At 38.9% G+C, this 27,779-nt stretch overlaps 2 protein-coding genes across 5 annotated transcripts in view; one reads left to right on the top strand and one right to left on the bottom strand.

The window, feature by feature from the left end:
- Positions 1-3,446, bottom strand: part of MED4 (mediator complex subunit 4) — a 15,681-nt gene extending 12,235 nt beyond the window's left edge. Inside the window, exons 1-2 of one of the 2 annotated variants that reach the window (XM_070732336.1) lie at positions 2,892-3,446; positions 1,229-1,409 (exon numbers count right to left, since the gene is read on the bottom strand). In XM_070732336.1, coding sequence (XP_070588437.1) covers positions 1,229-1,409; positions 2,892-3,111 — 401 coding nt within the window. In that variant the 5' untranslated portion in view covers positions 3,112-3,446. The remainder of the gene's footprint in view (positions 1-1,228; positions 1,410-2,891) is intronic. The other variant, XM_070732337.1, reaches the window with a different exon arrangement.
- Positions 3,011-27,779, top strand: SUCLA2 (succinate-CoA ligase ADP-forming subunit beta). 3 transcript variants are annotated; one of them, XM_070732335.1, is made up of 11 exons: positions 3,011-3,202; positions 11,104-11,281; positions 13,616-13,715; positions 14,113-14,275; positions 17,289-17,417; positions 19,312-19,450; positions 21,328-21,489; positions 21,608-21,750; positions 25,167-25,287; positions 26,101-26,189; positions 27,006-27,779. In XM_070732335.1, the coding sequence occupies exons 1-11, from the start codon at positions 3,098-3,100 to the stop codon at positions 27,078-27,080; spliced, it is 1,404 nt and encodes a 467-aa protein (XP_070588436.1). In that variant the 5' UTR covers positions 3,011-3,097; the 3' UTR covers positions 27,081-27,779. The 3 variants fall into 3 exon arrangements, with proteins under 3 accessions (XP_070588436.1, XP_070588434.1, XP_070588433.1); XM_070732333.1 differs by lacking the exon at positions 3,011-3,202 and adding an exon at positions 3,447-3,657; XM_070732332.1 differs by lacking the exon at positions 3,011-3,202 and adding an exon at positions 6,512-6,652.

Here is a 27,779-nt window from a genome sequence, read left to right as displayed (position 1 = left end):
GTGTGAACAAAAAGGCGAAAATTTTAGTGTATTACCCATTTCTCCAAAGCAAATAAATTAAGTCTTCCTTTTATCTTAAACTTCACTCCCCTGTTGTTTCAGCTAATCAGGGTAAATTCAGTTAGATTTGATATTTGAAGGAAATAATTGTTATAAAAATATTTATTTTATTATTTTATTTTATTTTACTTCTATGCTGAAGGTCTCAGAGCGGCTTACAACAATATGATTGATAAATAAATCGTTAGTTAAAATTAAATAATTTAAGTGGTCTTATAGTAAAAAGATAACAAACAGGGATGGGGATTCTAGTTTTAAATATATATAATTTGTGAAATAGAGCTAGAAAGAGCATGGTGGTTAAAGTGGACATCCTGTCTCTGATGGCACCAGTTGAGCCATTGTAGGTAATTTATTTTTCTAATCAATAATTGCTAATGACCATGGATTGTCAGGTGAAGTAGTGTTTGCAATGTAAAGCAAACCTTTAAAATTCTGCTCAAAGGTGCATCAAAATAAATCTAAAATAAATCTACATTCTATTTAGAAAAGTAATTTTTGCACCCCACAGACTTGAACATGTAAAATGTTTTCACACAAAAGCCAGATTAAAAAAAAGAACAAATCTAAATATCTTGAGCACACTTCCCTCAACTGATGTTTCTCAAGTTTATTCCTGCAAGTCTGCCAGCCCTCCACAACAGTTTTGCAGGGAAATAGAAAACTCCATTTTATGGTTAACCACTAGCCAATTTGGGCTACTGGCAAAGGCCCCAGGTTAGAAAGCAAGTGAATTGACCTCACGCCTTAGCCAGGAAAGCCACCTGGGTGACTTGGCGAATCACTCTTCTCAGCCCAGCCCAATCCATCTCACATGGTTGTTGTGGGGACAATAGGAGGGAGGGAGGTGTGTTGGACATGTTTGCCGCATTGAGTAGTTTACAAAAGTAATGAAGGTAAGATATAAATAGTTCTTGTGAACCTAGAACTCAATAATTTGAAATTGGGTACTTATTAACCGTCCAATAACGTTATGTGCGGGTCGAGACGCCCTGAGTCCTGGTTCATAAACCACCCCTTTGGCCAAGGATAGGAGCCTGGAGCACCAGAATAACACTAGCCCAGAACATGGGCTGCCCTCATTAATTCCACAGCCAGCACAGTCCTATAGCAGAGTGCCAAAGGCGGCCCTGAAGAGATCCATGGCGTGACAGCCAGCAACTCCCACCTGGCCAGCAACTCCAGATCGTCCAAGGCAGCCAACAGCCTCTCCCTGGTGCTGCTCTGCTCCCCACTTGCTCCGGCCGCCATTCTGCTGCCTCTGCCGGCCTTCGGAAAGGGAAGACGCGAGAGATTGGAGGAAGCAAGCAAGCTGAGAGTGGCCCCTGTGGTGCCCTCGGCGTCCAGGCCTGCGCAGGGAAAAGGGAGACGGAAATTTATGAGGCTTTAAGCCCTAGTTCTGCTCCAGAACCTCACATACATTCAATACGGCTGCCAATAAGAGGGCTGTTAACATAAATTATTTCAACTCCTTCCCTCAAAACATCACTATAGAGCAGTGATAGTGAACCTGTGCCACACACGGAGCCATATCTGCTGGCACAAGAGCCGTCACCCTAGCTCAGCTCCAATGGGCATATGTGTGCCAGTCAGCTGATTTTTGGCTCACACAGTGGCTCTAGGAGGGCGATTTGGTTTCCAAAGAGCCTCCAGGGGGGTGGGGTAGGGCATTTTTACCCTCGTACAGCTCCAGAGAAGTCTTTGGAGCCTGGGGAGAGCGAAATATGAGTCTACTGGGCCCACCAGAACTTGGGAAAAGGCCGTTTCCAGCCTCCAGAGGGCCCCTGGGGGGCGGGGAAAGCTGTTTTCGCCATCCCCAGGCATTGGATTATGGGTGTAAGCACTCACGCATGCGTGATAGCATGCGTGCACACTCTTTTGGCACCCAAGGAAAAAAAGGTTCACCATCACTGCTATGGAGCATCGCACACCAAGACAACTAGACATTAGAACAGTTTTCCCAAACGCCATCACACTGCTAAACAAATAATTCCCTCAACATTGTCAAACTATTTACCAAGTGTGCACTATTTATACGTTTTTTCTCATCATTCCTATCACCCATCTCCTCCCCCTTATGACTGTAACTTGTTGCTTGCGTCCTTAAGATTTATATTGTTTTCTGATTGCTTATTTGAACATTGCGTTGTACCTCAAGATTCTTGACAAATGCATCTTTTCTTTTATGTACACTGAGAGCACATGCACCAAAGAAAAATCCCGTGTCCAATCACACTTGGCCAGTAAAGAATTCTATTCTATTCCTTCCCTGCAAGGCTGGGCAACACAATCCCTTTTAAAGGGCATGGCCGACCCATGACGCCTTCATTTAAGCTCTTGCACCCCCTTTTTCATACGTTTCGGCGAAGGAGAGGCCTATTTTTTTCCTACATGCCATTCGTTGAGGGGGGGGGGCTTTAAAATATCCACAAACTGAATTGATGCCCTTTGGATCAAAGGCAGGGAAGAGGAAGCTTTCTTTGCAAGCTACTCTTAGGTTGTGAAAAGTGGAACGAGAAACGACGTCAGCGGCAAGTGGAAGGGCTCAGCTATAGAGAGCCGATGGCTGTCGCCGCGACCCGAGAGGCCAGGTTAGGGATGAGAGCGTTATTTATTTGATTTATATGCCGCCCAACTCCCGAAGGGCTCTGGGCGGCTAGTTAGGGAGAAAATCTGTCTGCGGTCGCTAGGAATTGGAAACAACTCGACGCTACGTAACCAAGTCCCTAAAACACTTTAAAGGAGCAATGGGAGCATCAAAGCACCAACTCGCGCACTTTCAAGGTAAGGTGCCCCCCGCCAAGTAAGTAAAAGCCCAAGGGGCTCAAGACCTCTTACGCGCCGCCAACGCAGGACAATTTTCTCGGCCGCCTCCGCCGGTGGTTTCCGCTTCCTCCTTGCAGCAGGAAGGAGAATTAAATGCACCAAGAGGCTCGCCCGCCTTCGGATCAGTTCCTGTCTTTCTGCGCAGGCGCCGGCCGAGCGGGGTTGTTCTCGGGAGCGGCGGGGCCCCGCTGGAAGGAGGAGGAGGTCGATCATGGCAGCCTCCATGATCTGTACGCGGGTGGTCACCGCGGCCGCCCGGCACCTGAGCGGGTGCCCAGGTGGCAGCGGCCACGCGACTTTGAACGCTGCTGCCAAGGTGAGCGAGCTGGCAGATGATCCCGTGGCGGGGAAGGAGCCTGGGGATGTCCTTCCCACTCGCCCCCCGCAGCTTCTTGGGAGTTCAGCTGCAAGAGACCCACGCTGACCCGAGGCGCCTCCCGTCCGCCCTGCCTTGCGTCCTTGCTTTACAGGGAGAAAGCACAGGTGGAGGGCAACCTTCTTCCCGCCCTCACCCGCTCCTGGTCAGGTGTCTCCGGCTGCTACTTATTTCAGCACCTTTCAGAGGTGGGAAAGAAGAGCGGCTGCAGTGAAAGCAGAGAGGGCTGGCCGGAATGGTGTTGGGGAGCCTGCCAAGGAAAGTTCAAACTGAGATTCAGTTTGAAGGCTAGGGAGGAGAGTTGTGACCACTTGGCTAAAGCAAGGTCATGCAGAAAGATCATGACCTGTGTACTCTTTCAAGTATGCTTCTGGCATCATAAAGGGAAAACCAAGGTACATTATTAAGGGTTGGCTGGATGCAGTTTTGCTTAATTACAAGTGGAACAGCTACAGTAAAGGACTGTGTGACAATTGAAATTCCATATGTTTTTTTATATATATATAAAGAAATAAGGCGTTGATAATTGCAGCCTCTTCTACATTTGTGGGATAACATTCTAAAGTGCTGTTGATTGCTATTGTGTATTGATAGTTGTGGGAATGTGTGTAGAATTTTCACTTAGATATTTTTTTTAAGTACTGTATACAGTCCCAAGATGAAGTTGGTGCCTGTGGATGTGCAATACTGTGACTCACAGTGTGTTTAGAACTTCATCCTGTTTGTTAATAGAGATTCTTGCAACAGCGTACAGTGTCTTTATTGAACATGCTAAGCCAACATTCACTGTTTTGGTTGGAAAAGATATGTGAAACCTAGGATAATCAGCTACCTTAGGGATATATTGAATCAAGTTTCAGGGAGTGAGGCAATTGGAGTTTAAGGGCTCCTTCCCTGTAAAATAAACATTGATTGTCACCACTGGAATCTGCTCTTCACAATTTTGGAGAACTGAATCTTGCTTCAGTCAAAATAGATGCCGGCAGTCAGTGTTCCCTCTAATTTTTTTGGGGGGTGGACGGAAAAGTATAGTGTCTGAGCGGCAGTCCCTTCGGGACTGGGCGGCACAGAAATATTAAATAAATAAATAAACAAACAAACAAATAAACAAATAAAAACCCCACCCTGTTTTGCCTCAGAGAATTTCAAAATAAAATACTGTACTGTGTGTCTATAACAGTGAGCTCATAATAGGGCAACTCTATTAATATCAAAATGCCACTTAAATAGTTGAGCTAGTTTCAAAATAGATTTTGATTTTCTTTCTCTCTTCCTTACTCCCATTCTTTTTCTTTCTCTTTTCCTTCCTCTCTTTTTTCTATCTGTTTCTCTCTCTTCCTCTCTTCCTCTCTCTCTCCTTCCCTCTCACTCTTTCCCTCTCAGCTTCTGGGCAGGTTTGAAAAACTCTGAGTTGATGATGATTTTTAAGTGAGCGATTGCTCACTGCTCAGCTTAGAGGGAACTATGCCGGCAGTCTTCATATTGATGTTCAGGGGGCTGGAAAGAGCTGCCAAATTCTTGCTAAAGATTTTGGCCACCATCAATCAACAGTAAGGCAGATATTGTACAAATGGAGAAAATATAACACTTATTGTACGTAGGGATGGATATATAGCAGGGGGCATCCCAAAACCATGCAGTATTTCATGAGATCACAAACAAAAGGGGTACCTATTTTAATGTCAGCATCAACAAATTTTCATAAGGAAAATACTGAAGGGGCAGCTGTGGCTAGGGGGGCTTTGCTCACAATCATTCATACTGCTCCTAGCCATAATCAATTATTGTCACCACTCTTGGAGCAGCACGTATTTCATTATTTGCTCATGTCACACCACAGTTGCATGAACTGCATTGGTTTCCCATTCATTTCCAGATAATCCCTGAATAAAATGAGGCCATGTTCTGCAGGATAGCATCTCTCTGAGGAAATTTGCTTCAGTCAGCATCAACTTCTTTTTGTTAAATGGTGTCATTTGGTAAGACCATGAAGGCACAACTTTTCTGAGGCTGCCCCAGTCCTTTGGAACAGCCTCCCTCTTCCCTCCCCCACAAGATTCAAAGAGCCACTTTTATTACCCTTCTCAAGGGTTGTGAAGATCTAGCAGTTCATTTGATTAGATTGAGATGGAAGCAAATCCAGCAAATGTAGAGTTAGTGAAAACTTGTCATGAGAAGTATAGTTCTTTGGAGATTTTGTGAGTTTAGATTACTATTTTGAATTGCCTGGGATTATCACTTAAATAAGTAATTTGTATATGCAAAAATATTTTGAAATTTCAGTAACAGTACATACTGTTCTACAAATCAAAATTAGCAGGTATTGTAATTGTCAGGTTTAAGAAATAATATCCTTACAGAGCCAAAGCAGCAACTGTCATATAAAATAAAGTTTTTTGCTGTCTTTGACAGATCATAAATTTAGATGTACAAATTGAATAAAGTATTATTACAACTTCCCCAACGAATAAATTCTGGCATATAATCAAGTATCTTAAATTTTCTGCTTGTCCTTTTCATATGCTAAGAATTTTCTTCATATGCATGTCTTGTGTATTGTCATTGCCAAGGAAATGTTTCTATGTTGTTTTTTGCCTGATCTTTATTAGACTAGTTTAATGGTTTATCTCCATTTGGCAAAAAATTCTTCTTTTTTCTTCTTTCCAAGTTGCAGATTTATATTTGGCAATGTGGAAAATAGGGCAATTTATTCTATGTGCAGCAGTTTATGATCGCTAGCTGGGGGGAAATATTTACAAAGTATTTGCTAACCTGTTGGACAAGAACTAGGAAGAACCAGATTCACACACAGCCAATGAAGCACAGTGAAAGCTTTGGCGCCAGTCATTGTTTCTCAGCTCAACCCAGCCCGCAAATATGTTGTTGTGAAGACAATGCAAATAAGAAGGGGTTCTCCAGGAAGAATAAAGGGGGGGAAATGTTACTCGATGTGTTTCCATTACTGTCAGCTTGAACAAGTTTGTACCCTTGAATCTCCTTGGGATCTGTCCTTAAGCTCCATTCTGTTCAACTTTTTATAAATTGCCAGGCCAAGTCAGAGAATAGATCAGTTCATGGTTTCAGCTGTCATACTGAAAACTCCCATTCATACATATTTACTTCCTTCTGTTAATCTCTAATTGCTTGTGTGTTTTCTACTAGGTTAAAAAAATGGGGGGGGGGGGGGAATAATTGAAATTTTGAAAGGCTAAAGATGAGCCTAATTCTCTCTCCCTCTCAATGATTCAGCTCAGGGCAACACACGTGGGACAGAGTCTTTGGGAAGAAGGAACAGCAACGAGGCAGTTCAATTTCTTATGGGAAACCAACCTTTTACTGTCAGCCAACTGATTATACATTATTGAATGGCTGTTCTCCACTTTAAAAAAGGTTGGCATCATTGATTCAAGTTGTTGATGCCAGACACATGTTTAATCATAACTGTGTTTTTCTCTCTTAATCTAATTTTTGGATTTGTACAACACATGAATTATAAACTAAAACAATTAAGGTTACACAATACACTAAGTTAAAATCAATCAGTTAAAGTCAACTTATGATTCGCTATGTTGTACAAACAGTAAACAGATGATGATTATTAAGTCTCAGTGTCAATCAGGACTCAAATAGCTGAAGGAATCTGGTGGTGATTTCATTGACCTTGCCTTTCATTCATTTGCCTTTCCTTATTTTTATTTAACATAAGAGTAATTTTTCATAACCCAACTGATAAGATAATTTCTTCTTAAAAAATTCTGAACCACTCTCTCTTCCTCATAGGTGATTCAGTATCTTCAAACAGTTGACATTGCCATAATATTAATTGTTTTAATTTAAAGTTACCACAGCACATAGTGAAGTTATATTTTGTAGTTCTCAGTTTCCTGTTAGAGTAGTTCAAATGGAATCTATGTACATTCTGCTTTGTATAATTATTTCTGCTCCTTAGAATAGGATAAAGGTTAGTGTTTTTCCATATCTCACATTACTCTTTCAAGCTTTAGTAAGCTTAAAATCAACAAAACTTTTACTTGATTGTGAGATCAGTGTGATTGAGAGCACAGATGCATTTATTTTGCATACATGCCCCATTTTAGTGACTGAATATTCCCGTTGTTAGACTTTTAGTGTTCGTTCAGTATGTTCAGATTAACTCAGTAAAACTTAGTGTTTCTAAATAAATGTATGATATGTGATACAAATATAGGTATTCAGCGTACGAATAACCTGTAAGTACAAAGTACTACTGCTAATTCTGTACATGCTGGAACATCATGTATTCCCAAAGGATTTACAGAAAATGAGGTAGATGGAGGATGGCTGAAGCACAGATAGCAGAAATGGCACAAAAATAATCAACAGAGGCTAGAACATACTTTTATGCACATCCAAGATTTGGACATCCCTGGTTATGTTTAATTATCAGTTTTTTAACCTAAGAGTATGGACAAGAAACTTGTGTTAGACTTTGTCTTAACCTCTATACATCACAGCTGAGTTAATCAAATTTCAGAGGATTAGCTGAACACGTTGAAAGAGAGGTAACCTCATCCCTGAAGAATGAAAACCTGCTGAATATAAGTGGTGTATAAATTAAAAATGGCTCTGGTTTCTTTGGATCTTAACAGTAATTAATCTGTTAATATCTCATTTTAAGGGGGAGGGAATTTAGAAGGCTATTTCTTGGAAGAAACAGATTATCTAGTTCTGTTTTGATCTGATTTCAGTTCTTGGTTGTGAAATCTATTGGATAAGCTATATAGGAAGAGAAGTATAAGGGATGCAACCTAGTTGGATTCCCCCCCCCTCAGTGGAATAATATTATTCCAGACCAGCTTTTTGAATTGGAAATTGGGATGGAGGGTTTTTTTTGTTTGTTTGTTTGTTTCCATTCCATTTATGGAGGTATGATTATAAGGGGACCATTGGGTGGTTATACCATGGTCATGTGAAAGTCAGGTTTTTATGGATTCTATACTGTTACAAACGCTGCTTGAAATCTTTATGCAGCTTTCAGCAGCAATCGTCAGAAGAAATGGAGTGACATTAAAAACATTCTAAATACCTCATATTCTTTTTTTAATATTATGATAAACTGTGCTATGGATTAATATCTGGAGAAAATGGTAGGCTACCTGAAACCCAATATGTTGAGATTATATCCCAATAAGCAACATAGTTGTCTAGTATGGGAATTTGCCTGTTTTGGACAAGAGAGAGCAGTTATATAATCTGGAGATATAGCCAGTGTCCTCTTTCCTTACGTTTACTCTGCAGAGTAAGCATACTTACTCTGACAAACAAAATTCCCTATAGCAGTAATGTTTAATCTTTTTGCTGTTGCATGTTGAAAGCACATGCGTGCTGAAAGCGCATGCAGTGCTCCCGGGTACCCGCACCCATAATGCAATATCGCATGACCCCTGCGCATGTGCACAACCCCGTGTGTGCCATGTGCATAGGACCTTTGTGCACCTGTGACTTTCCAACACTTCACCCACCCTCCGCACATGCGTGTGTGCCTCCCTCCACATGTGCCCTACCTCCCCCTCACTTATTTTTTGCTTCCAGGTTGATGAGGAGACCTTCCAGGACCAAAACGTTTTGGGCCTGGAAAGCCTCCTGCACCAACCTGGAAGCCAAAACCAGGCATGGAGGTACCGCCTGAGGACCTAAAATGCAATGTGAAAACCTCTGCATATGTGTGAGTTCTGTGCATATGCCCTGCGCATACACGGCAGAGACCCAAAGACCAGCTAGCCGGCAGGAGGTGTGCGCGCATGTGTGGTAAAGCTGGGCTGGGACAACAGCTGACATGCCCACAGAGAAGGCTCTGTGTGTCACCTGTGGCATGTGTGCCATTGGTTCACCATCACAGTTCTAGGAAGTGGCTGTCCTAAATTTCTTCCTCTTCTCATGATCCAGGTGCCATGTCTGATTTTACCCCTCTCTTTCCTTCCTGGGAACCTGCTGTGTTACTATGTTCTATCACTGTAAGACTTTAGCCAAAATACAATTTGAATGTAGTAGAGAGATTATATTAACTATCTGCCTCACCGTAACATCCACTGACAAATTGTATCACTAATTTGGAATATCATTATAGAGAATTCTTGATGCATGTTTATAATTGCTTAATCAGTAATTATGTCAGTGCTTTGGTTGGTAACAGAAATAGGGAGCAATGTTATTATTATTATTATTATTATTTATTAAATTTATATGCCGCCCCTCTCTGAAGACTGGGGGTGACTTACAGGATATAAACACAGTATACATCGAGATATAATTAATTAAAATTAAAAATTACATTTAAAAAACTAAAAAGCCTATTAACATATGTATATCCATTCACATAAACCCACTATACATTCATTGGCCAGGGTGTAGAATCTAAATATCCCAAGCTTGGCAGCATAAATGAGTCTTTAGACTCGCACGGAAGGCGAGGAGGGTGGGGGCAACAGAATATCTGGTGGGAGTTGATTCCAGATGGCCAGGGCTACCACAGAGAAGGCTCTTCCCCTAGGCCCCGCCAAGTGACAAGGCCGACTCTGTGGGACCTAACCGGCTGCTGGGATTTATGCAGCATGTTATCGCAGTTACTCTTTGGTGCATGTCAATCTACTTCAAAAAGTCCTGTGGCATAGAAACAGAATTGTATGAGCTAAAGCACTCTGATAAGCACCTGAATCAAATGCAGTGAGATACAATGTAAAGCCAATTTTAAATGCTGTGGCAATATTGCACAAGCACATTTCTTTTGTGAGGACTAGTTGAACTAACTGTCTTTTAACTGCACATTAAGAATTCAAGCAGGCTCTTTTCCTTTGATCTGCAGCTGCTCTACTCAAAAGAAGACCACAAAACTTTCGTCCCACAGTCTCTCAAGAGGAGCTGCTGTCTCAGACACAAGTGGGCAATTTCCCATTCTTTCCATTATGCGGAAAGACTTTTGCCTACCAGAAATAAACACTGGATACCATTCGCTATTGCTACACCAATTGCGTTAGTTCAGACTGTCCAATTCATCATAGAACATCACCCAGGAGCTTCATTTTAAAGCTTTAGAATGTTTTAATTAGATGATTGATAAATTTTGAAAGGAACACCTGGAAAGGGAAATGTTTTATCTTGTGGAAATGTCTTGTAACTACCTTTTCAATAAGTGTGCAATGTTATTCATTACATCAAACTAATTATAATTACTATGTGCATTATTGTATATATATAAATACACATGTCAATACAGACATCCTTAACAAAATAGCCCTAAAATATATGGAAAAGAAAAAAAGGCATACACATTTTTCATCTATAAAAATAATAAAATACAAGCAAATTTATTATATTTCCTCTTTCAGCCTTTTTCAAAAGCCTTCTCAGTTCATATATAGATAGTTCATATGTATCTGAAATCCACTCAATCCAGTAGATTCAATATACATAATTTATGTACAAAGACCACTGAAGAAAGTGGCAAAAGGCATTGTGAAAACTGGAATAGGAAAAAAATCTCCAAATTTCAAAGATTAAAGGATCAAAGTCCAACACATGACCCGACCCTTTCTTAAAGTATTTAATCACATGATGGTTTGTAATCATAGATTGTTTATATGGACCTAACCCCTATTTGGGGAAACAGACCTTCCATCTCAATCTCTGAATTCCTATGAGCCACAGGTTTTTGATCCAGTTGGTCAGCAGCCTGACATTTACAGAAGTATATTGTATAAATATACTGTACTTCTGTAAATGTCAGGCTGCTGATTTGAAAGAATAATGCTAAAGGATTAATGAATTTTTTTGTTTAATTGAAAGCTATGTTCTAATTTCCACAGGTTATAGGTGGAAATCCAGTTTTATTTAATAGACGTGTATTTCAAGTTCAGCAACGAAGGAATTTATCACTGCACGAGTACCTGAGTATGGAATTACTGAAAGATGCTGGCATTTCTGTTCCATATGGATTGGTTGCACAGACACCAGAGGAAGCTTATAACATTGCAAAAGAAATAGGTAAATGACTTTTATATGCAATAAAAGGTTCATGCAGTACCCTGTTTTCATTCTTCAAATGAAAATACGAAAACCATGAAATTTGGGCCATTTTAAACATATGTGTTTATTTTAACCCCCATTCCAGAGTCTATCCATATGAATTTAGGTATTCTAAGTTAGAATATCTTAACTATTGTAGTAGATGTTGGGAAGAAACTATTGTAAATTTCAATAGTACAAGTCTTCAGGTTGAAATTAATTGGCAGGTAGTACTGTATTATTATTATTATTTATTAGATTTGTATGCCGCCCCCCTCCGTAGACTCAGGTACTGCAGGCAAGAATCCCTCAGAAGAAATGGAGTAGCCTTCATAGTCAATAAAGGAGTAGGAAAAGCAACACTGTGTTACAATCCCCCAAATGATAGAATGATCTCAGTTTGAATGTAAGGCAAACCATTCAATATGTAGTCCAAGTCTATGCCCCAACTACTGCTGCTGAAGAGGATGAAATTGACCAGCTCTATGAAGTCCTACATTATCTTATAGAATTAACACCAAAAATGATGTCTTTATTGGAAATCTAAATTAGGAAGCCAAAAGATAACTGGAATAACAGGCAAGTTTGGCCTATACAAAATGAAGCAGGGCACAGGCTGATAGAATTTTGTCAAAAGAATACGATAGTCATAGCAAGCACTCTTTTCCAACAACTCAAGAGACAACTCTACAAAAGGACATCACCAGACGATCAACACAGAAGTCGATTGACGATGCAGCCAAAGATGGAGAAGCTCTATACAGTCAAAAATCCCCCCCCCAAAAAAAATTCCAAAAAAGATGGCAGCACCCATGCACCGGCACCAACTTGAACTGGTTCTGTGATGTCACTACCAGTTCAGGTGAACCAGTCTGAACTGGGAGGAAGCCATCTCTGGCAAGGCCTGTTCTAAGTGGAACCTATCCTGTTAAACCGCTGTATGGTCTTGACCACTGTGGTGCAGCTCAGTTTCAGGGTCTTGGTGATATTCTTATAGCCTAGGGCCTAGTCCATCTTTATGTAGAGCAACAATTCATTTCTTTCAGATCCTCAGAGAGTTCATTGCCATGAGGTACCACGTTGAACTTCTAGTGACCAATATAAGAAAAAGAGAGCAATAACACCTAATTTAACATACCTGCTCCCCCTTCACATCTGAGAGCCTGTACCATTAATGAGTCACATGACACCCAGGAGGGAAAATGGCTACTTGGGCCCCATCTGGACATTGTCATTTAGGCGTGTACTCACTTTTGTTGTCAGCAGTTTAGACATTAATGGCTGTGTGTTGCGTTATTTTGAGGGGACAGCGCATTTACACCAGTGGTGGGTTGTAAATGATTTTGCTGCTGGTTTGCCCACGCACTTGCCCGCGTACATAACACTTCTGCACATACGCAGAAGCATCCCAGGCAGGTGGGTGCAGCCTCCAGCTCTAAGAACCGGTCAGAACCAGGCCACACCACTGATTTGTGATACAAGCTGTATACTCACTCATTTACATTGTAGCCAAGTGTCATTTCTTCAGTGTTGTCACATGAAAAGATAAATTTAAATACAGTATTTACAAAATGTGAGGGGGGCTGTTCACTTCTGTGACATATTGTAACTCAAGACATACCCAATACTCCTTCCTGCTGTTTTCCCCACAGCATCAATCCTGTGAAGTGAGTTGGGTTGAAAGAGATTGACTGAAAGTTAAATTTGATTCATTCAGGCAGTAAGCATTTTATTTTGTACTATATTTCATGATTAAGCATACTAATATAAATGCGAACCTTAATTAATTTTTAATTGGGAATAATGTCAAAAGGAAAGGCAAGAAACTTTGTTAACACTATTTTTTGTTCCACAAACGCTAAAATATTTTGAACATTTTTATTGCTCTAACATCTTACAAACCCATTCTACTGTTGTAAGCTTATCTAGAAGTGAAATATTTGGTCTCAGCTGACTGTTTACAGAAGCATTTGTGATAGTAATCTCCTTTCACTAATAGCTAGTACACTTCTGACCTATTTTAGTTAAAAAGCAAATAGCAAAGTTACATCTTAAAGAACAAGTTCATAATCTTATTGGAATCTTTCTTGAGTTGTATATTTTTCTAGCTTGATACCTAGGATATTTTACAATAATAAAAAGTTGATTTCATTTTTCCCCCTTCATTATGCAAAGAATAGTTTCTGTCTTTGAATGCATCAGTTGGTCACTGATTTTCAAAACTAGATTTACAATTTCTATAGATTAAAAGATGTCATACAATTTTTCATATTTAAATTAAGACAGTTTTTGCCTTGTCCCTTTTTATTCTAGGTGCAAAGGATCTTGTTATAAAGGCACAAGTTTTAGCAGGTGGCAGGGGAAAAGGAACATTTGAAGGTGGCCTTAAAGGAGGAGTGAAAATAGTTTTTTCGTAAGTTAAATCAATAGATGAATGCTATTTTAGATATTTGAAATCTACTACATTCAGACATTTTCTTGAATTATTTTAATATCAGAATTCAAATCATGGTTTTTATTTGAAAAAATGACTATAAGAAGAGCAATGCTGAATATGATCTATGTAGTTCTACATTTGGAATCTAAGGGGCCAGATAATGTTTATGGGATGTTTACAGGGGAACCTGAACAAATCTTTCCATTTGCAATTCCGAGTAACTGGTTTTAAGAGATTCTCTAAACCTAGTAATTAAAGTTTATATCTAGTCCCAGCAGCCTCATTCCCCATCTGTCCAAAACAGATGCATTTTTTTTAGAAAAACAATATTTCTACTTTCCTCTATATTTCATACTTGATTTTTTTTTTTTAGTCCAGAAGAAGCAAAAGAGATATCCTCAAAAATGATTGGAAAAAAGTTGTATACCAAACAAACGGGAGAAAAGGGCAGGATATGCAATCAAGTATTTATTTGTGAACGCAGATATCCCAGGAGAGAATATTATTTTGCCATCACCATGGAACGGTCATTTCAGGTAAGTGCCAAGTACAAACAGTTATCCTGTAAAAATACTTCGCTACATAAAAATCTTGTCGATAATCAATCATATAATTTCCAGTTTTCTTTAATATACTTTTACATTAAATAGCCCTGCTCTACATGGGGCTACCAATAAAGAGCAGCCAGAAGCTCCAGTTGGTGCAAAATGCAGTGACCCATATGGTTTTGTGCAAACCTTGGTGTGCACGTGTATCACCTCTCCTGCAGGATCTGCATTGATTGTTGATTTGCTTCCAAGTGCAATTCAAGGTGCTGATTTTTACTTTCAAAGCCTTTCATGGCTTGAGACCAGGTTATCTGAGGGACCACCTCTTGCCAGACACATATACCTGATCCGCCAGAACAAGGAGGCAAGGAATGTTGTGCATCCAATCCCCTGGGGCAGGGGGGGCAAACTCAAGGCCCAGGGGCCGAATCCAGCACATGGGATGCTTAGATCTGGCCTGTGGGGCCCTTGGAAACAGCAAAGGGCCAGCCCATGATGCCTCTGCCAGCGAAAACAGAGCCCTCCTGAGCTCTGTTTTTATTGGCAGAAAATTGCAGGAGGCCATCACAGCTGAAAACAGAGCCCATTTTCACTGGCAGAGTGCTTGGGCCACCGCAGGCACCCCTAATATGAATGATGTTGACCTGGCCATATCCACCCTGGCCTTACCACCCTGAGCCCCCAAGGTCAAATACAACCCTGATGTGGCCCTCAATGAAATTGAGTTTGACATCCCTGCCCTAGGGCAATACACCGGAGGGGTGGGAGAGACTCAGAAGAAGAGCCTTCTCCATGGTGGCTCCCTTTCTCTGGAACATCATTCCCCTAGAATGGCCTCATTCTAATACTCTTCTAGAAGGCTCTGAAGACTTGGTTCTGCCAGTGGACCTGGGAAACAGGATGGAGCCCTTAAAATGGCTTGTGTGGTGTGTTATCACCAGAGTTGGAGGGTAGGAATTTATTATTTTATTTATTATATGATTGTTCTTTTTTTAGTTTCATTGTTTTATATATGAGGTTTTTATATTCCTGTAAGATGTTTTGAGTCACTATGTGCAAATAGGCAGCAATATACAGTTCGTAAAATAAAAATAAAATAGATAAATAAATATTATAGAATTAAATATTATAAAAATATTAAAATGTTCACTTGTTTGCCACGTGGGGGTCATAGCTTGAGGGGTAGTTGGATATTTGGAAATATGTGGGTAGAAAGTATTTGGTCTCTGGATTAAAACATTTTTGCATAAAATGAAAACTGTTAAAGCTGTTTGTAATCCTTACCTCTACGTACTGTACCACAAGTTGATACCAAACTTTCATTGTCCTTGACAGTCAGCTTATATTTAAAAAATCCATAAATGATGCATCTTTTCCTACAGGATTTCTACTACAAGGTTTTTGATGTGGCAACAAAGGAGGCTGGAATAGTTATCAGAATTTAAAATTATGTGGCTAGCAAATTTATATTAATAAATGGTATCCTTCCGCGCCGGCTGGAGGAGTTGGGAATGGGAGGCACTGTTCTTCAGTGGTTCTCCTCCTACCTCTCCGGTCGGTCGCAGTCGGTGTTAGTGGGGGGTCAGAGGTCAACCTCTAGGTCTCTCCCTTGTGGGGTGCCTCAGGGGTCGGTCCTCTCCCCCCTGCTATTTAATATCTACATGAAACTGTTGGGCGAGATCATCCAAGGGCATGGGGTGAGGTATCATCAGTACGCGGATGATACCCAGTTGTACATCTCCACCCCATGTCCAGTCAACAAAGCAGTGGATGTGATGTGCCGGTGCCTGGAGGCAGTTGGGGTCTGGATGGGTGTCAACAGACTCAAACTCAACCCTGATAAGATGGAGTGGCTGTGGGTTTTGCCTCCCAGAGACAATCCCATCTGTCCATCCATTACCCTGGGGGGGGGGGAATCACTGACCCCGTCAGAGAGGTCCGCAACTTGGGCATCCTCCTCGATCCACAGCTCACATTAGAGAAACATCTTTCAGCTGTGGCGAGGGGGGCGTTTGCCCAGGTCCGCCTGGTGCACCAGTTGCGGCCCTATTTGGACCGGGAGTCATTGCTCACAGTCACTCATGCCCTCATCACCTCGAGGCTCGACTACTGTAACGCTCTCTACATGGGGCTACCTTTGAAAACTGTTCGGAAACTTCAGATCGTGCAGAATGCAGCTGCGAGAGCAATCATGGGCTTCCCTAGGTATGCCCACGTTACACCAACACTCCGCAGTCTGCATTGGTTGCCGATCAGTTTCCGGTCACAATTCAAAGTGTTGGTTATGACCTATAAAGCCTTTCATGGCATCGGACCAGAATATCTTTGGGACCGCCTTCTGCCGCACGAATCCCAGTGACCGATTAGGTCCCACAGAGTTCAATTCAATTCAATTCAATTTATTAGATTTGTATGTCGCCCTTCTCCGGGTCCCATCGACCAAACAATGTCAGTTGGCGGGACCCAGGGGAAGAACCTTCTCTGTAGTGGCCCCGACCCTCTGGAACCAGCTCCCCCCAGAGATTAGAATTGCCCCCACCCTCCTTGCCTTTCGTAAACTCCTTAAAATCCACCTTTGTCGTCAGGCATGGGGGAACTGAGATATTCCTTCCCCCTCTCAGGCCTATACAATTTATGCATGGTATGTCTGTATGTATGTTTGGTTTTAATAAGGGTTTTAGTCATTTTTAATATTAGATTTGCTTCGTGTTGTTTTATTGTTGTTGTTAGCCGCCCCGAGTCTTTGGAGAGGGGTGGCATACAAATCAAATCAATCAAACAATAAATAAATAAATAAATAAATAAATAATAAACTGCTTTTACTGATTTGTCTTCCACTAAGTCACAAGCATTCACCCTCATTAGTTACCATTAATATGTACCTGTACCCCTATTTTTGGAAGCCTATTGAAAAGCCTTTGTTCTAGCCAGAGGCTAAACAGAGTGTGAATGTGGTTTCTGGTTTTAAGCAATACTAATATAGTACATTTCCTCTTTTCAGGGGCCTGTTCTCATTGGCAGTTCTCAGGGTGGTGTCAATATTGAAGATGTGGCTGCCGAGAATCCTGATGCAATCGCAAAGGAACCAATTGACATTGTAGAAGGCATTAAAAAAGAACAAGCTATCAGGGTAATGAACTGGCCCCTTTTGCTCAGTAACAGCACGTGTATAACATAAGTGGTGCAACCTGTTGAACTGATAAAAATATATTGGATGGATGCCTAGGGAAATGTTGCATGGGAAGGAAGCTGCAATATAGGTTGTTGTAATTTGTTCTTAAATAGAATATGTTGATACAATGTATGGCATATTTTGTTTTGCATGTGGACTTTGTTGCATAACATCTTGTCCTTTGACCTAGATGCACTATAGTAATTTCAAGAATATATCACTGTATTTTCAGAGTATAAGACGCACCCAAGTATAAGACACACCTTAGTTTTAAGGGAGGAAAACAAGGAAAAAACAAATCTGCTTGTCTCCCAGCAATCAGCACAGATGATATACACTGTTTGCTGTGTATTTCTGTGCATGTGTGTCTGACCCATAAAAATAGCAAAGAATTGGAGAAATATACATTATTTATTTATTTATTTATTTATTTATTTATTTATTAATTATTTAGATTTGTATGCCGCCCCTCTCTGCAGACTCGGGGCGGCATACAAATCTACAAATTTATGGTAGTATATTAATGCCAGCAAGTTTTCTTAAATGTGGTCACACTAACTGTGGTCACACTAACTCCTCCCAATTATTTAAATAGATCTACTCCAAGCATGACTAAGTCAGGGTTTAACTCACATGCCTTATCTTAATACTAAAACAGGACCGCTGCTACATTTCAGATTATACTTTTACAGCTCCTGTTAAAATTGATGTGGCTTTCTGGAAGTATATTTATTCTCTACTATAGATAGAATAGCACTGGGCCTCTTCAGATCAAGCATTTATTTTACAAAGCTTCTTTTTGTTAAGTTGTCTAGAACAATAATAAAGCACTCTTTAAAAATAAATCTAATAATTTGAACATTCTATAGGCATTTATAATAATTGACTTACCTCCTTGCTGCAAACAACAAACAGCCAGTTTCAGCACAATCTGATTAGCACAAGGAAATAAAATTCTGCCTTGCCTCTCCTTGCCAGCAATTTGCCTCCTTGCAGCTTTAGTTTCACTTTCCTTTTAGTACCTGGGTTTGCCTTCAGTTTCAATCAATCAGTTGAGAGTCAGGAGACATATAATCAGTGGCTTGTGCTAATGTGGCTTTGGGCTGCTTGCTGCAAGGAGGTAAATTGCTGGGAAGCAGAGGCCACAGGGTGGGGGTGGCTGGGTAGAGGTACATTCAGTATATAAGACACACCCACATTTTCACCCTCTTTTCAGGGGTAAAAAGGTGCATCTTATACTAAAAAAAATGATAAATGTTTCTAGTGTCATCATCATTTTTCTAAATTCAATAAGAACTAGGGGTTTAAGCTTTAAAGTTGTCTACATTAATTAGCAGTTTCATCAGTGTCATAATTCACAGGCTCTCAATATATTTTTAATGAATGACAAGCATGCATTCTGGAACTTTTTGAAAATTCATAAAAATTAAAATTTAAAAATAAACAAGAATTGAATTAGAAACAAAAACAAAAATGTTAGTTTATCTTTCTTTGGTTTGTTAGTTACCCAATGCTTATTCAAAACTATACTACAAGTGGATTTTTATTTTATATTTTTCCTCAAGAGGATTGGCTGGATGTTCACTGAGGATCACTGCACAAATTTATGGAAGGAAAGGCTTTGTGTTTTACATGTGAATATATTGCTTTCATCATGTATTTTCCAAATTTTTTGAAATGTAACAGGAGTTTTGGCAATATGGTTCATCTGTGATGAGAGCAGAGGGTTAGGGTCACTACAGATAACACTTATTATTGAGTGTCCCAGATATATGCTATCCATGTTTATTTGTAATATAAAATAATTCAGTATTTGGTTTCTTACTGTCTCCCTCTTTTCTTTTCTTTTTAGCTAGCCCAGAAAATGGGATTTCCTGCCAACTTGGTAGATGAAGCAGCTGAAAATATGATTAAGATATACAATCTTTTCATTAAATTTGATGCCACTATGGTAGAAATAAATCCAATGGTTGAAGATTCAACAGGGATTGGTAAAGTACTTTCTTATGAACTCCTTTAATATGGTGACATATAAAAATCTTAAGTTTCAGTATTCAAGTTCTAGTTTCATTAAAAAAGGAACAAACAATAAAACTTACTTGGGGTATCACGGTATGATGGAAAGGCAATCTTTATGTCTATATTGCTGCTCAGTCTTCACAATGGTACTCTTGTAAAATGCTATATATCATTAGTATTCTAGAATGTGTTGGGACCAATTTACTGCAGCTGCAGTTAAATGTAAGGCTGGCTTATCATATATGCCTCAATCTCTGGTTTCTTCAGCAAACTATGCCACATTCTTTTAAAAAAACATCATAAGCATGGAATCTTTAACAATTAATTATGTCAAATTAATGTTGCCTCCTTTTTTGTACATCTTATGTCTTATGATGTAATATATTTTGGTTTTGGCAAGGTTGTTACACTCTTTTTAACTAATTAGTAATGCATAGAGAAGGTCATACTATTTTATGGAGATATTTATCTGTTGTAATTATTTGATTGTATTTGCATTGAATGCTCCTCAGTGAGCCTGATCTATTTGGAAGAAGTGGTGACAAATGAGATGCAATGTAGTATTTACTAAATTTATATCAGTTTTGGATAAAGAAACAGAAGATGCAGCACAATGAGGATGGGTGCATGCATAAAATGCAGAAAGATTCTAGAGTTGCAAATCAAATCTAAATACAGATCAGTTTCATATTTGCATTATACAGCAGCTAAACTGGCAGGACGCATATTGTCCAATTCAGAGGACATCTGGAATTCTGTGTTCAGTTGCATGTACTGCAGTTTAAGAAGGATTTTGACAAATTTATTTATTTATTCGACTTCTATGCCACCCAATCCAAAAGGACTCACGGCGGCTAACAACAACAATATGAGTACAATATAAATAGATACAAAACGGTAAAAAGAAGTCGAACATTATCTAAGGCTAAACATTATCAAGCTAAAAATTCCCTGGAGTGTGTGCAGAGAAGGGTGATGAATTTGATGATGTGCTTGGAAACTATAAGGAAAGGTTGAAGGAGTTGGTACTTTAGTCTGGAGAAAGGTCAGTCAAGAGGTGACATGACAGCCATCTTCAAATACTGAAAGCTGCCACAGATGAAGGAACCAATTTCTTGGCTCCAAATAGTGGGATTAGAGCCAGTGTGTTTAGTGAATCCCTTCCGAAAGAGAAGGGTTTAGATAAAACTCCTCATATAGTGGGTAAACATTTGAATGCCAAAGGTTGCTGACTCACAATAATCACTTGTCTTATTCCATGTTTATTAAAATGATAATGAGTTTAATGTCTTTTAGAGGTGCCCTGGTTCCCCACTCTCATCACTGAACTAAACTTTAGGAGAATAACCTGATGATGCAGGCTGTTTATTGATGAAACACACCACCTCCAAAAGGGATGGGTTCTAGATCTACATACATTGATGGCTATCTTTAGTGTTCTTCTACTATAGTAGAAGAATTTACTGCATTGATGTCCTTCTAATTACATGATTCTTTGAATTCAGTCATTTAGAAGTTAGCCTACTTGAGTCTCAGGATATCATGAGATAGAGAAAGAGGAGGATGGCTGGAATCTTTACACAACCTTGCCCAGAATTTTTTTAAAATAAAAGGTTAAAAACAAACAAAAATTCAGAACAGGTACCTGCAATGTAGAAGGCAGACATGTTATATACTGACTCCTATTAGATCACAAAGAATACAGTTATCTCTCATTTTACAGAACTGCATTTAGTGAGGGGGAAATGGTAGTGTGACATCACATCTAACTTCCAGAACATATTTTTCTAGGAGATAAATTTACGTTTTAGAGCTAAAGGGTCTAAACACAATTTGTTTGTCTTCCAAGTGATGTGTATGGACGCAAAGATAAATTTTGATAGCAATTCGGCTTATCGTCAGCAGAAAATCTTCGACCTGCAGGATTGGACTCAGGAAGACAAGAGAGACAGAGATGCAGCGAAGGCAGATCTCAATTACATAGGATTAGATGGAAGCATTGGATGCCTGGGTATGTTTTGCTCATCTAATGTTAGGAAACTCAAAACATGGGTCTTCTGCATCATAGTGATTCTTTTCCCCCCCCGCACCCTTTGTTTTTCTTTCTGCCTACCCCGTTTTCACTCTAGTGAACGGAGCTGGTCTGGCAATGGCTACAATGGATATAATTAAACTTCATGGAGGCACTCCAGCAAATTTTCTTGATGTCGGAGGTGGTGCTACAGTGCAACAAGTAACTGAGGCCTTTAAGCTTATAACTTCAGATAAAAAGGTATGAACGGAACCTTTGATTTATTTCATTGTGGTTTTTTTAATTCTTTCTGAGCTGAAGGACCCAAATGCTAATGTATTATAAATAAGGACTTTTTCTTCTGTCAGAATACCTATTGAGTATTTATAGATAGCGTAATGTCACATAGTATATTCTATTATTCAGAAACAAGTCTCAGAAAGCTTTCTGTATGCTGTGTACTAAAAAGTGTGCACAGGCTTATAGTCTTGTGTAGAAATTTGTTTGTTTGTTTGTATGATTTGTATGCCACCCCTCTCCGTAGACTCGGGGTGGCTAGCAACAATAATAAAACAGCGTATAACAAATCTAATATTTAAAATAACTAAAAACCCTTATTAAAACCAAGCATACACACAAACATACCATGCATAAATTGTATAGGCCTGGAGGGAAAGGAATATGTCAGTTCCCCCATGCCTGACGACAGAGGTGGGTTTTAAGGAGCTTACGAAAGGCAAGGAGGGTGGGGGCAATTCTGGAAGGAGCTGGTTCCAGAGGGTCGGGGCTGCCACAGAGAAGGCTCTTCCCCTGGGTCCCACCAAACGACATTGTTTAGTCGATGGGACCCGGAGAAGGCCAACTCTGTGGGACCTAACTGGTCACTGGGATTCGTGCGGCAGAAGGCGGTCTCGGAGATATTCTGGTCCGATGCCATGAATTAACTGTTTGTTAATTGTTAAAATCTTAATATGAATATTTGTAAGGCTTTCACTTGCGCATGAAAATCCCCTCTGTGAGGAAGCCAGTTTTGAAGTAGTTTGTGTCCTTGTTTTGCTAAGGCCTTTAGCTAAATACAAGTTGATTTCTTTTATCTATAAATTTCTATAGGGTAATGGTAAAATGTATACATCTGGCTCCCTAGCAGGACACTACAACTGTCATAAACACCAGTCAGTTGCCAAGCGCCGGAATTTTTATCATGTGATAATGGGGATGTTGCAATAGTTATAAGTGTGCAAAATGCTTATACAGTAAATCACTTTTTTCAATGCCATTATTATTTTGAACAGTCACTAAATTCACTGTGTAAGTTGAGAACTCCCGAATGATACCAGTAATGGCGAATCTTTTAAACACCGAGTGCCCAAACTACATGCGCACATGCCCAAACGGAAAGGTGTGCATCTGTACCCAAACACGCACATGTGTGCATGCATGCATGGACATATGCAAGCATGGATGCATGGATGTGCAGCAGAGACCGAAAGACCAGCTGGCTGGAGGGGCTTCCAAAACCTGCAGTGCTGCAAGAGGTAAGATCTTTTTCTTTCATGAGCTTCTGTTTCGTCATTTGCAGGCAGACAGAAGCTCATGAAAGAAATGCCATGGAGATCTGACCTGGGGCAATGGCATGGGTGCCAGCAGAGTGTGTGCCATAAGTTGGCCATCACATTAGAAAGCCTGTCACCTTTGAAAGCATTAAGGAATCTGGTAAGGAAATAAATTTGTAATGATGACCCAAGGGGTCACGGGTTGTCTAGCATCCTATAAACTCACCCAGATACTTACAATGTGATTAACCCCATGAATCTCTGTCAGCAAAAAAGAATCATTTTGCATAGCACGGTCTGTTGCTTTGCTTAAGGCTCTGCTACCTAATTGACTGAATTTTTTCTTTCTGCTTCAGCCCCATTTTAAGGCATCATCACAGTTTGAGAGGACTTCTCCAAGAGTTTTTTGGCATTGCAGTCAATAAGCAACTCAGTTTTATTCAGCCCTCCTGGATTCTGATTTTCAGCCTTTTAAACAATCTTTCCATTTACAGTATATTTGTTTTTCTACTCAGAAAGATGTGGCAGTTTATACACACAATTATATAAACCAGAAATATTTCGGTAGGCTGCAAATATTATATTAGTAGTTTTTCCTTTATATTCTGCCACCTGCTTATTAAGCTATACATTTTAATTTTTATTATATTTTAGAAAACAGAAAGGCCACTTTATTACTCCAGGAATTTACTATTCACTCAGTGTATGGCTTTTAGAAATCCACTATTGCTACACTACTTGCCATAGGGTAGTTATCCAATACATTAAATATTTGAGCATTGAGCAGTATCTAGTATGTGTTTATTTATTTGTTATATCAATTTACATGTTGTAAACAGGATTCTGAGCAGCAAACAAAAGATTAGAAGCCAAGAGACCAGGAATAAGTAAAAACAAAAAACTACATGATAATAGCAACATAGCACCCATTTAAACTGTTAGTAGGGAATACTGGGGATCATGTTACTTGAAAAGGTTGCAATGGCATCATTTTTAGGTTGCTAAATGTTACACAGTTTCCTCTAACTATCTACCCATGTTGCCAAAATATAGACATGTATTTTGCTAACAAATTGTATTTCCAAAATAAATTTAGGAAATATAGATTATTGACATACATATCTGTCTTAGAAACCAGCAATATACTAATAATTCTCCCTCTCTCTCCCTCCTTCCCTCTCTCTCACTCTCTCTCTCACACACATACACTTTTTCTAGACAAAAAAATATGTTTCATTGTTTGCTGTATTTCATTAAAATTTAAAACTTCTTTCTACAGAGCTTTTGTCAGTATTACCTCTTTTTGGCAGGCCAACTTTTAAAATCCGTTTAAATTCCCTATCTCATTTTATCTCCAATCTTAGTCTATTTGATGCTTAGTTTATTTTAATTTTAAGTTTGGATATCTGTAGATTTTTCCTAAGAAGATTTATATCCTTGCTTTAACTATGAGCATCAAACGTTATTTTCTTCCTTTTCTAATTCTACTAGAACTATAATCTAGATAATCTACCTGTTCTGATTTGCTGCATATGTCAGAGCTCACTATTTAACTTGAAAATGTGTCACTAATATTTACAAACTTCCAGTTCTAAGAGCAGTGAAGACACAATAATAAAGTAGCAACTTTTTTTGCAAGAAGTATATAGAACTAGTCTGGGTCGTACTTGAGCTTTCCTGGATTGATAATTGTATGCTAGGTCTTTGAATTTTTATTTAATTTTGTTTAAATAAGCATGCCTGTCTAAATATGAGTATGGAATTAGCATTTCATGTGTATTTGTATCATTTACTCTGTCAGAATAAAAGACTTGCAAAAGATCTCCTTCCCAATTTCCTTGAGCCGGGATATCCACTTTGCTTCAAGGAGGAGGAATCCAAATAAATAATAACTTTTTAAAAAGAGCAACTTAAATCTTTTAAATCTATTCCATTGTGTAGAAATCAACCCATTCCTACCATGGTGAATGATAGATGTATGAATATTCTACACAGTTATTTAGTTGCTTGTGTTCCAAAAATTGATTAAAACAAATTATTTTCATATAAATTTGAAAAACTTTAACAATATTTACTTTTAATAGTTCTTCAGCTTAGGATGACATGTATTATTTATTTACATAGGTTCAAGCTATTCTAGTGAATATTTTCGGTGGCATTATGCGGTGTGATGTGATTGCCCAAGGCATAATTATGGCAGTAAAAGATTTGGATTTAAAAATACCTATTGTTGTACGGTTACAAGGTAAACATTCCAAATATAGCTGAATTTAAAACTGTGTTAGTGAGTGATCTCTTTGCTTTTTTTAATTCATTCATTCATTGACAGTAAAAAAAAAATCTTAGTACCTATTTAAATAATAGCATTCATATGTTAAAAAACTACTGTATGTGGACCTGGAACAATTGCCTTAGCTCTCTACCACGTACAGTATTGCACTGTTATCCACCCACTCCCAATAACCTTGCTTTGTAAAGAGCAGTTACCAAGTGGGATTTGGTTATGCAGTTCAAATCTCACCGGCTAAAGGTTGACTCAGCCTTCCATCCTTCCGAGGTGCGTAAAATGAGCACCCAGATTGTTGGGGGCAATATGCTGACTCTGTAAATCGCTTAGAGAGAACTGTAAAAGCACTATGAAACGGTATATAAGTCTAAGTGCTATTGCTATTCTCAGATAACTTAAATTTAATATATGTTCCGGGGGATGGGCCCACAGTATTGAGAATAATGTAAAATTCTGTTCTGTTAGGAATTTTCCACTGTTCATGTTTCAGCCTTCTTCTTCTTCTGAACAGGTGACCTTTGTGCTCAATCAAGCAGTTAGTTATTGGTCTGTATCTAAAAACGAGGTTGGAATGATAATGAAACAGATTAATTCAAAAATGCATTCTTGACAGAGGTTTGAAATTAAAGTCAGCTCCTAGAGCCTTAAAGGCCTATAAATTATGGAAAAAATCAGTGGAAAGGAAGGAATGGTGTGGCAACTGAATGTTGTACATTATTGAAATTGAGAGAAATAATATTGTAATCCTGAGACTACCATATAATTTTGCAGGTACACGAGTTGATGATGCCAAAGCTATAATAACAGACAGTGGTCTAAAAATACTTGCTTGTGATGACTTGGATGAAGCTGCTAAAATGGTGAGTGAAAAAGTTTCCATATACTGTACTTTTGCCATTTCTTAACCACACAGGTACTCTCAAGAGTTATTACATAGTATAGAGACAAATTTTCATATACCGGTACTTTAGAAATTTAGGCACTTGTATAAATGTATTCAAGCTTGGTTCGTATATTCACAATTATATAAAGTTCACTATGTTAAATTCTCTGTGCTGGAGCATGGTTTCAGTGCCTTGATGACCTGTCACCAGTTACAGATTAGACCATCAAAATCTTTTGTGTGTGTATGTGTATGTGTTTGTGTGTATGTGTGTAGATCAGAAAACCAACCACAGAATTATAACTTTCAAGATGATTTGTGTGGAACTGAAAATGTATGAAGAGTAAAATCAGTTTGGAAAAAGACTAACATGATATGAAGAAATTATGAGGACAGAGAGGAAGAACAGATGGATCTCTGATGTTGAAACTGGCACCTCTGATTATAAAAAATATAACTTAAACTTAGATATAGATCCCATGGCTAGATACCATTTCAGAAAACCACAGGGAAGCCACTGGTCAAAGACGGCCATCATATTATCTTAACTTTAACCTGTCCAAATTTGGCAATCTCTTTGATGAAGTTACATTACTGAATCTGTTTAGGAACCTAAAAAAGCGGGGGAAGGTTTAAGGCTACCTTTCAGTTTGGCAATAACTTGAGCTTGATTGAAAAGTGAGTTTACAACTTCTAATAAAAGCTCACTAACATTGCATGTAGGATAAAGTATGTATTGCCTCAACTTTTTCTGAAGACGTTATCTCATAGTAATTTCTGTTTTGTCTTCCAGGTTGTGAAACTTTCTGAAATAGTGACCCTAGCAAAACAAGCCCAAGTAGATGTTAAATTTCAGTTGCCAATTTAGTCCAGTATGTAGTTAATATCCTAATCCTTCATCATGTTTTTTTTCTCTGAAATGCTTTTCTTCTCCTCTTTCCAACTTTTATGTATGTCTGCATTTGATGTGTAGTAGTGTTAATGACCACATACAGGTTTCACTTTTCTGTGAATAGAATGTTTATTGTAAAAGAATGGTTTGATCACGATTACTTAAGTTACAGATCTTAGTTCCTTAAATTTCCAAATATCTGTTGTAAACAAAAAATATGGATTTGTTTTTTCCAAATATAAGTTTGATGTGAATAAGATTTTCCCTTTACCTCTCTGATAATTAACCAAGTGATATGATTGTTCAGGGTAGATATGAGCAGTTACAATTGCATCATTCAACAACTGTTGATATAATTCAGAAAGCACAAAAGTATTAGAATATTATAATTGGCATATCCTGGTAATGCATTATATATTGAAGATATTTATATTCTGCAGTACACTGAATAAATGGAGCATCTCACTTATCTAGTCATGGACAGTGTATGTCTCCTGTTATTGTTTTGTAATTACTACTCCTTGAACAGAGTAACTTAAACCACTACAGGAAATACTGTAACACTTAATTTTTAATTTCTGGTACCATGGAGTTTTCTGTTTGTAAACAAATAAAATTTATTTATCTTAGTGCTAAGCAAACATGATATAAAATAATAAAAGTTTTTAAAAGCTC

The sequence above is a fragment of the Erythrolamprus reginae genome, chromosome 1 (assembly GCF_031021105.1).
Source record: "Erythrolamprus reginae isolate rEryReg1 chromosome 1, rEryReg1.hap1, whole genome shotgun sequence".
In the NCBI taxonomy this organism is placed as follows: domain Eukaryota; kingdom Metazoa; phylum Chordata; class Lepidosauria; order Squamata; family Dipsadidae; genus Erythrolamprus; species Erythrolamprus reginae.
Note: the sequence above shows the minus strand (reverse complement) of the source record. Positions and strands in the feature narration are given on the sequence as shown.

What these genes read in the sequence shown, in the direction of transcription:
- SUCLA2 (XM_070732335.1), top strand. Translation starts at nt 3,098, where the DNA reads ATGGCAGCCTCCATGATCTGTACGCGGGTGGTCACCGCGGCCGCCCGG. An exon ending in CTTTGAACGCTGCTGCCAAG is followed by an intron (nt 3,203 to 11,103) that starts GTGAGCGAGCTG and finishes TAATTTCCACAG; the next exon opens with GTTATAGGTGGAAATCCAGT. An exon ending in TGAAGATTCAACAGGGATTG is followed by an intron (nt 19,451 to 21,327) that starts GTAAAGTACTTT and finishes TTGTCTTCCAAG; the next exon opens with TGATGTGTATGGACGCAAAG.